Source organism: Amblyomma americanum, chromosome 3 (genome assembly GCF_052857255.1).
Source record: "Amblyomma americanum isolate KBUSLIRL-KWMA chromosome 3, ASM5285725v1, whole genome shotgun sequence".
Lineage (NCBI taxonomy): Eukaryota > Metazoa > Arthropoda > Arachnida > Ixodida > Ixodidae > Amblyomma > Amblyomma americanum.
In genome coordinates, this window is record NC_135499.1 from 137013245 (window position 1) to 137022690 (window position 9446).

The 9446-nt window shown below is 45.4% G+C and overlaps 1 protein-coding gene across 1 annotated transcript; it reads left to right on the forward strand.

Moving 5' to 3' along the window:
- Positions 1 to 1803: 1803 nt before the first annotated feature.
- LOC144124970 (salivary anticoagulant protein P23-like) lies at positions 1804 to 8704 on the forward strand. The gene is made up of 5 exons (XM_077657964.1): positions 1804 to 2024; positions 2894 to 2955; positions 3404 to 3534; positions 5809 to 5991; positions 8078 to 8704. The coding sequence occupies exons 2-5, from the start codon at positions 2910 to 2912 to the stop codon at positions 8384 to 8386; spliced, it is 669 nt and encodes a 222-aa protein (XP_077514090.1). The 5' UTR covers positions 1804 to 2024; positions 2894 to 2909; the 3' UTR covers positions 8387 to 8704.
- The last annotated feature ends 742 nt before the right edge of the window (positions 8705 to 9446 follow it).

The window sequence follows — 9446 nt, forward strand, 5'->3', positions numbered from 1 at the left end:
GCACCCCTTCCGTGTTTCTCACGGCTGTCTGAAACGTCGAATGACCTCCCAACCGTTTTCTCAGAAGTAATAAACACATAATAAGGAGCGAATAAGGAACAGTTTACAAGCCTGTGCAAACGAAATGGAGGATATACTTGACGTTCCTCTACCACATGTGACCGCCAGGCTTTGTTCGAGGTCCATAAAACCATTGTTTCCTCTGTGAGAGTGTAAGAAAACACCTGTTTGTATCAGTGAGATATGTTAATAATAAAGAGATTGCATTCAAGCAGACTATATGAAAATAATTTTAAAATGGTATGACGACTTTGTTTAAGTATTACATAATAAATTAATTTTTTATTGCTGAAGCAGGGAGTGCTTCCATCAATGGAGCTACAGTGTATGGCTCCGAATTAATTTCGACCACGAAAGGTTTTTTACCGCGCACCAAAGTATTTATTATTGCATTTTCACTTCCATAAATACTGCCGCTATTGACGAGTTCGAATCCGCTGACTTGTGCTTATTTACGAAACGCCTATTGCGACCGAGCCACCACGAATAGTATTGCCTATGACCAGATTAGCCTTTTAATTTTTGAATGATTCACTTAGTTGTACAAAAATTTTCTGGAGAAGTGAAGTGCTGCATATATTCATAATAGCTTACTGGCTCGCTGGTCTCGTTATGCATCGTAGCCCTGCACATCGCAAGGGTTTGAGCCAGAGTTTTCGCGGCTTCAGCATCTTACGACTATGATTTAGACTTATTCACGAACAACTGTTGAACAATTTGAGCCACTCCTTGTGAGGCTGATAATGCGCTATGTCCGAAGTAAAAGAATGCATTTTCATAATGTGCGATCTGCATTTTTGGGCTGCAAGTGCTGAGCGGTGGCCGATGTAACAATGTTGATAAGCACGCTGAGGTTTCCTCTAAAATGCATCAATGAAAGAAGACGAATGTTAATAATCTACTCAAGATATGATTGACAATGACAGTAATTCGTAAGTAATATGTTTGAGCAACAGAAGACGAACACACAGGCAGAAAGAGGGAATGCAACGCCTAGTCCCGTGTAATCCCTTCTGGTCGTGTTTTGTTGCGTTAACACATTACATAGTAATATGTACCAACTAGCCTCGCAACTTGATATAAAAGCTACTGAGGCCTTATTTGATTCTTTTTTCTCCTTCATACACGTCTGCGGAAGTGTGCTCGGTGTATCTTTAAAATGAAATTGGCTCTTGGAAAGAAAAGAATGCTTGCTGAGTAATAACATTTAGTTTCTTGTCCACGAAAATCCATTGCAAAAAATTTGAATCAAAAGGAATTCGTCCATCAAAAGTGAATTCATTCGTTTATGTGTGAGAGATGTTCTGCCACGCAGAGGAACTTGAGAAAACAGAGAAAGTAGCGCAGTGGCACACATCCCGAAGATATGCTGCAGCGGCTACTCCGGAGACTTGGAGATGCTTCATCAAATTACCAGCGTTTCATTCCAAAGGTGCACGTAAGTACCCTACAGTATCCAGTAGCACTTCTAGCTGAACTACTATATATTTTTTCACAGATTCTTTCATGGTTGCGTACTTACATCCTGTCCACGCCTCTTGAAAAGCGCAGCCACGTCAGTGTCTGCTATCTGAATCTTTTAACGAACAAATTACAGCACCCCCCCTTACGCCATATTCCGCCACCGCTCGAGCATACTCTTACAGGAAGCGGCGTCATGGAGTCAGCACTCGCCGGTCACATTTCGCGCACAAGCAGCCTCGCGCGCGTCCATAACCCCCCGCCCAGTCTGGCCGTCGATTGCGCGGAGGAGCAGCAACGAAACGACGACGAGGCGTTCAGGGGCGGACCGCTGCGCCAACTGGTTTTGTGCCGCTGACGACACCGTCCAGCCTCAGCTATCTAAACGGGCAACTCGAGACGGCCGCCAAAGGAGGCCAGGGAAGGGCTTGCTGCTCGCACGAGGAAAAGGCTGCACGCGACGCCCGGAGCGTACAACATTCGGAACCTACACGACGACAAAGGTGCGTACGCTGTCGGAGCAATTATTCTCTTCCAACACTCACGAGTTTCATCATGACTGCCTGCAGTGAGATAGAAAGCCTATTACGATGCGCTCGGAGCAAGGAGGTTAATTTATGAGAGCAATACACATGGAAGACAAAAACAAAGAAGATTGTGGGCTGCTCTCTTTTTAGCGTCTAGCTTTTATTGGGTCGTGAACGCACGCTTTGTGACCTGAAATCTCAGTGTACCTTGAAAGAACGTTATATAGGAGTGAACATTTTTTTTTTCATTTTTATGTTCTTACATTGGCTCGGGGGTAGCCGTATCACGTTTCTCGGATGCTCCTGATGTTTTCTTGAATGCTGGATGTTCTTTAGAATACGCAGGGCTAAACACCGGGGCATCGCTCTTGTAACCGCTGAATAGCTTTCAAATGGGTCAGCAGTCATAACAAGCGGTTTATTGGCTAGCATTTGCACTTGTTGACGGCGCATTGAAATATGATTTGAAAGAACCACTTTTCACAAAGATAACCGCAGAGTAGTTCATCGAATGGTTCACTACAGTGGGCAAGGTCGAATAAATTTTATCGAAAAAGATCTCCGCGGGCATAGAAGAGGCCTTTTCACCTTGAATGCGACCTTAGTGCGGCGTTATTCTTTCCTCGCTCTTAGCATTCGTTTGTGCAGGTAACATTGCTTTTTCGATTTATGTTCGAGGTGGGCGGAAAAAGGAAAATAATGTAGATTAGCAATATTAATTGGGGTGTTCAATTACAGCGATGGGCTTGTAAAAAGGCCGTACTGTCGCGTGAAATTATGAGTCGATTATCATCGTGTCATGAAGTAACACCAGCAATCCCTTTTCCCCCTCTGATCTGTTTCAGCACACTGCCCTAAACCATGGCTGGCTTTCGACAGCTACTCCTCTTGGCCGCTGTCTTCTGTGGTAAGAATTTGTGCGAGTGCAAGTACGACGAATTAGCGTCTATTTATTGCCGACTGAATAAAAAACGAAAAAAATGTGTTGACCCCCGCAGAAAATATTTTGCTGATATCTTCGCCTGGTTGCAATTTTTTCTCAAAAGCTAGCACCCCTGTCATGCTTCAGTCAAACAACACCTCCCTTCCCCTTTTCTCCTGTCTCCCTAGTCTCTTAAAACAAAGGGGTGCATTAGGTTTCAAGTTTGAGTCTAAGTACCTTCCACATTTCCTCCCGTTCCTTGCTATATTGTTTAGTAAGAATAATGACTACGAGAAAGAAAACAACAGTCGCTGATATTTGAGAAACTGTTGTACAGACAGCAGGCCGCACCAGGCTCGACAAGACACCAGACAAATTATGATGCCATGAAATGAGGAGGTTTAACAATAGAAATCCTTCTCTTCATTTGTAGTTGCGTGGGCGGGAAGCGCAAGGGACTCGAATGCCTTCATGGACCAAATCCTCCTCCAGAAGATGCCACAGCTTGTGCGATCCAACTCCAGGCTGTACCCAAACGTAACCATTCCCGAATTCAAGTTCAAGGTAAGATTGTATCTTCACATATTAAATAATTTCGTGCTGGAGCCTATGTGCGCTTGAAGGGTGCTGCCATAGATATACCATAAATTGTCCGCGGCCAGCTTTGCGGACGGTGGTTCGGAGGCAAAGGCACCAGGGGCAAGTGCTACTGCTATATGCTATTTGAACATGTAATTTGAAACTCTGCAGAATACTTTAGGTTCACAAAAAAAAGCATGACTTCACAGGATCTATTAAGGAATGACTTCCACATGAAAATTTACTGCACTACGTTTTCCAATACAGGCACTACATGTTGGTGCCGCTGTTTATGCACGCACTATGTCATGAAAAAGGAATGGGGCGAAGATTTGGGCGCATGGTAGAGAAGTAGGCAACATGCTATAGAAGAAAGTATTGTATAGAGTTTAAAAGCGAACTCAGTTGCTGCAACTCCACTGTCATAGCAGAAGATCAGCACATATACTTACATCATTGAATCGGCTATACAATAAACAAACTTTTGCGACGTTACACGTGTCGTGAGAGTTTCAAAGAAAACTACTACAGTGCCATTTCGCTCTACTGTTTTGGGGCATATATACATGTTCGTTACGTTTATTTCAATCGGACAAAAAATTAGGGGGCACTTTGGTGATCTAAAGTGCGATGAGGCGAAAGCTTTTTGAACGGTATTGCTGCCCCTGTTGCCATTTGTTTGCTAAAACTACTAATTAAAGACTATGTGATTGTTATGAATCTTTGCACTATCTTTATTCGAGTGAATCGTCTTCGGTTAGGTCCATTTATACTTCTACCATTTCTACTACAACATTGATGACGTCATCGATGACATTATCAGTTTGATTGACAGCTATAGTGTGGCAGAAACACGACCGGACACGCTGGCGAGTCCCAGGCTATCTCGACATTTTCCTAGCATTTAGTCCGCGGTCTGTTCAAGGATAAGCGTGGACTTATCAACCTTTACTAGATCTTGGAAGTTCGTGCTTTCCGGCGAAACCAGCGCGGTTACGTCCGCTCCTTTGAGCGTATCCTCCGGAATTGCTCGTGCCGTTTCGTCATCGAACTTATCAGCTTCTGCCTTCGTCGCGAGCGTTTGCGGCTCGGAGCCGTTCGCTGTCGTCAAGGGGCGAGCGACTACTAGAACGGGATTCATATCGAGCGAGACGCCCGAGTCACTGAGTTGTCTTGCCGTTCTGTTCGAAAGTGTATACGGACAGTTGGGCAATACTTAGGTTCATTTCTATTTCTACCACTTCTACTACACCATTGATAACGTCATCGATGACGTCATCAGTTTGATTGACAGCTATAGTGTGACAGAAACGCGACCGGACACGCTGGCGGGTCATGAGCCTATAAAGGCCTTCGCCTTAAAATTCGACGGGACACTTAAGCTCCGCCTTAAGGGCACGACGCTATGGGGAACTTGCGTTGAAGTTTGCGGTAACGATTGCAGCGCCTTAACACACTGCCTAGCGAGAAGAGCAAGTAGTTTTGGGCAGTACTATTAGTACTTTTCCGCGCCACCTTCAGGCGCTTATTGGCGTGAGCCTCCGCGCTCTGTCGAAGGCGCACACGCCGTGCGTCATATCTCTGGGCTACGCCGATAGAAGCTAGGCAATGAATGCTGTCAGCCAAACGCGGGTATCTAATCGCGCATTATGTGTTCTCGCGTTTGCAGCGGCCCAAGCGGCTGATAAAAGCAGTTTTGAGTCACCGAATGGAATAATTGCAGTGCCACCTTGGCAGCGCAGGTTCCCCATAGCGTTAATAGGTTAATGCCCTTATTTGCGGAATTGGTCATTCTCTAATTTACATTCATAGATGCCTGGAACACCCCAAACCATTCCTGATGCAGAGGTGCAGTGGTTAAGCGATGGACCACAGCTGTGCGATAGCAGGTGGTGCCACCGATGGTGCTTGTGCTACCCAGGTTGCTATTCCCGAGCAACCTCTAGAGACCAATGATTAATTTGACTGCCACCTGCCACTGTGCTCAGTTTGCACACAATGCGGCGGGCAGGTTGTGATGACGTCACAAGGACACGTGACCTAGGTATCTCACCTAAGATGCTCCTCCGGGGATTTTTCGCTCATAACGCGTCGACGCCGGGTTTTCTGCAGAACGGGAGCGTGAACGCTTTCGCGTTAATAGCGCCATCAACGTTTCAGAAATCGATGCTTTGCACAGCAGGCTAGAAGTGAAGCTACGTAAAGACGTTTCTCAACGTTTTTCAAGCAAGCTTTCGTCCATCCTCGCTTTGTTCGCAGGTGGAGAGCACGCGAGGCCTTAACCGTGACCTCAAGGTCAAGATGAAGGAGGGAGCCGTGAAGGGCTTCGACACGGGCGTCCACCGTGCAACGGACTGCAACCCGCCGGCCCCGGTGGCGTTCAACATAAGCGTTTCCTGCGTCCTCGACTTCAACGGAATCTATACAACATTTCTGGCGAAGGTATACGTCCCACCGTGTTTCTTTTTAATAATAATAATAATTGGTTTTGGGGGAAAGGAAATGGCGCAGTATCTGTCTCATATATCGTTGGACACCTGAACCACGCCGTCAGGGAAGGGATAAACGAGGGAGTGAAAGAAGAAAGAAAAAGGTGCCGTAGTGGAGGGCTCCGGAATAATTTCGACCATCTGGGGATCTTTAACGTGCACTGACATCGTGAAAGAAGAAAGGAAAAGGTGCCGTAGTGGAGGGCTCCGGAATAATTTCGATCACCAGGGGATCTTTAACGTGCACTGACATCGCACAGCACACGGGCGCCTTAGCGTTTTTCCTCCATAAAAACGCAGCCGCCGCGGTCGGGTTCGAACCCGGGAACTCCGAATCAGTAGTCGAGCGCCCTAACCACTGAGCCACCGCGGCGGGGCTGTTTCTTTTTAGCATAACGAAAAAGAAGCACAAATACACTCGGAAAGAAGTTTGCTTGACTTGTTATGCGTCGACAAGTTCTATACAAAAGGCAAATGTGAACTTGTTTCCTGTCTGTTGAGGATACCTACGAGTGTATGCTAAGGCGCATCGTCTTTCGCAGGCAGTCCTGTTGCATCAAGGAAAGTTTTAGTTTATTCATAAACTAATGCCTGGACTAGCCGCCTTGAGCACATGCGCCATCGCTTGCTCGGTTCATGCAAGTTCATGCTCTGTTCGTCAAGTGCATCGTGTGGTTCTCACAATGCGCTCGTACGCCTATGTAATGGCAATTGAAAGCTTGCCCAATGGGTATCACATCCTATGATGAATGTACTGCAGTCGATGTCCATGGGTCTTTAGGATTGACACTCTTTGCCTTTACGGCCACGGCGAGAGACAACCACGTACTGCTAGTCGCGGCACGCAACCACAAACAAATTCTTTCTCCGACAAGAGAGTATAGGCCCCCCGCACGAAGAGACTGTTTCAAGCACTGTGACTTCTCCGTAAATTTGAGAAAGAACATTTGTATGTTCTCGGTTCTTGTTACGCGCTAAAAAATCCTTAGTGGTATCATCTAAGCATGAACTTCTCCATTGTGTATATCTGATCATCTGTTGTCTAAATAAAAACTGAACTTCAGCTTCATTAGAGCCTGAGACTGCCATATAGGCGATAGTTGTACGCCGGTTGTGCCAGTCACAGTAGTGGTAGTTCAAATATTAAAGTACGAGTATCAATACTTTTTTTACTTATGCAGGTTGCTCCAACGTTATGCTTACTGGAATCAACTGCTTAAGGTCACTATAACATGACTATTTAGTATTGGCAAAAATACATCACCTTTGCTTTGCAGGCATGCGCAGATCTAGATTGATCGGCGGTTCCAACTTGCATGACAGTGACGATCATGATGTAGCACGCATTTAGTATGCAGCTACAAGATTATAGACGCGAATATTACGAAGAAACGTCGAAACTAGCTCGCAATAACAAGTGCATAGACACTTGTAGAATTTGACAGGGTGGTTGCTAACTTCTTACTTTTTAAACAATTTTTCTTGAGAGCGCACCAACACGTGGCGAAATATGTATCATAAGGTGAGAAAGCGCATTGGAAACAATGCACAAATAAGGACCAGTAACATTTGAAAAGTGATGCAAACAATCCGCATTGTAAAGGCTGCACCGCCTGATAGGTGCTTCTCTTGGTGCATATACATATACAGCGTTGAAAGTGTCCATTCTTTTCCCTTGTATGTCCTCATCTATGTTATTAATGCGACAGCATCAGAATATCAAGAAAAAAAAACGTGCCGTTGGTCAAAAAATTCTCTAAATGGCTGAGAGGGGAAAGTGACGTCACAAGAGCAGGTAGCTCTCATTGGCAGAAGGAAAGGGGCATAACCAGATTGAAAACGACGTAAATTCTGGTAAAAGAAATAAACATCTTCTAATGGTAACGTCAACGCATAAGGTTATTATGTGTTCCAGTGAATTTTTCCGCACTGCTTTTAGACGTCACTATGCTTCAACTAGCCCAGACCAAGCTTTTGTAGCAACATTAGGAAGAGTTTGCTTTAACACCGCTACCCTTTACTCCTCACCCAATCGGCAGACTGAAGGCGACAATCTGCTGGGCACGGAGAAGCGGGTTCCAGTCAACGTCACCGTTGTCGACACCACTGGGCGTTTCGAGGCCACCTCGGCCACGGGCAGGTCCGGAGTCGTGCGGACCTTCCACATTGACAAGATCCGGCTGCGCACTGTCTACGGAGACAACCTGAGCCTGAACGACGCCCGCAAAACGGAGTTTATTCGCCAGATCGAGGAGAAAGTGAACGCTGTTTTGTACGATGCGCTCTACAACGAGTACATGCATCTCCTGAACCGCGCTGTTGAAGGCCTTCGATTCCCAAACCCCTGAACTGACGACACCTGCGCGTTCTGTGCGGAACGGGCAACGAGGCACTCTGTGGGCTCAGGGCACAGGTGCTGAACCGGCGAAAAGAAAGAAAAAAAAGGTGATATGCAAAGACGGCGAAGAAATGCTGTTTGTGTAAGTGAAATCGGAGCTGTATGACTCAAGCCAGCTTCTAGCGGTGACACAGGGAATCAAAGAGAACGCAGTGTAAACAAGAAACCTGAAATACCAAGAGACACGTTGATCTACATCTATTGCCTCCGAGTGACATTATTTTCCTTACAAAAGGAATGTATCTTCCATTAAAGCGTTTGATTTGGAGATACGTAGCTGTCATTTGTTCAGATCTGCTAGATGGCCTTGGAAATTATTCTTGATGAAAAATGAAAAAGGGACACAGGAAGAAGCCGGAGCAGTGACTCGAGGCAAGAACCCTGTCCAAGAGCAATCTTAAAAACAACTAGATAGTCCTTTCTGTTCAAAAATGAGGAGAAAAGGAAGAAATTTATAAATTTTCCAATACCTTTTGCTTTGCGCTTTCTTTTTCATTTTTACTCCAGCACAGTGAAAGGAGAGTTCGACCTCGAATGGAAATACATTTTGCGACATGCTTTTTCTTGTCCCGAGAAAAAGGTAAGAAAACTGCAACAGTAACAATGCAACAACTTCTATGCAATCTGCTCCAAAGCAAATCGTTATTTCATTTTCAATAAATGTAGAGAATTGTAGAGAAATGTAAACTCACAAAACCACATATTTATCTCATTGCCTAGAGCTGCTCCATGGTACTGCGCGCTGCAGTGTGCAAGTCGCCCAGGAGAGTGCACAGCATGCCGCTTGAACTCAATGTATAGACTGCAAAAAATTAGTTTTTTTGTGCTTTACTTGTTCCTTAAAGGTATGTGGGCGCCTGTACTTGTGACGCACCTTGGGATGTCACCTTCAAACGGCCAACGCGCAGGGAAGCGCGAACCGAACACCTGATATGAGCCTATTCGGTGTTATATTTTTATCTCTGTATATTATCAAAGCAGATTAACATGAGGTCAGATGGCTTATCGAT

Excerpts from the sequence above, each read along its gene's own strand:
- LOC144124970 (XM_077657964.1), top strand. The coding sequence starts at position 2,910 with ATGGCTGGCTTTCGACAGCTACTCCTCTTGGCCGCTGTCTTCTGTG. Across the intron at positions 2,956-3,403 it reads CTTGGCCGCTGTCTTCTGTG|TTGCGTGGGCGGGAAGCGCA; the intron begins GTAAGAATTTGT and ends CTTCATTTGTAG. Across the intron at positions 5,992-8,077 it reads ATACAACATTTCTGGCGAAG|ACTGAAGGCGACAATCTGCT; the intron begins GTATACGTCCCA and ends CCCAATCGGCAG.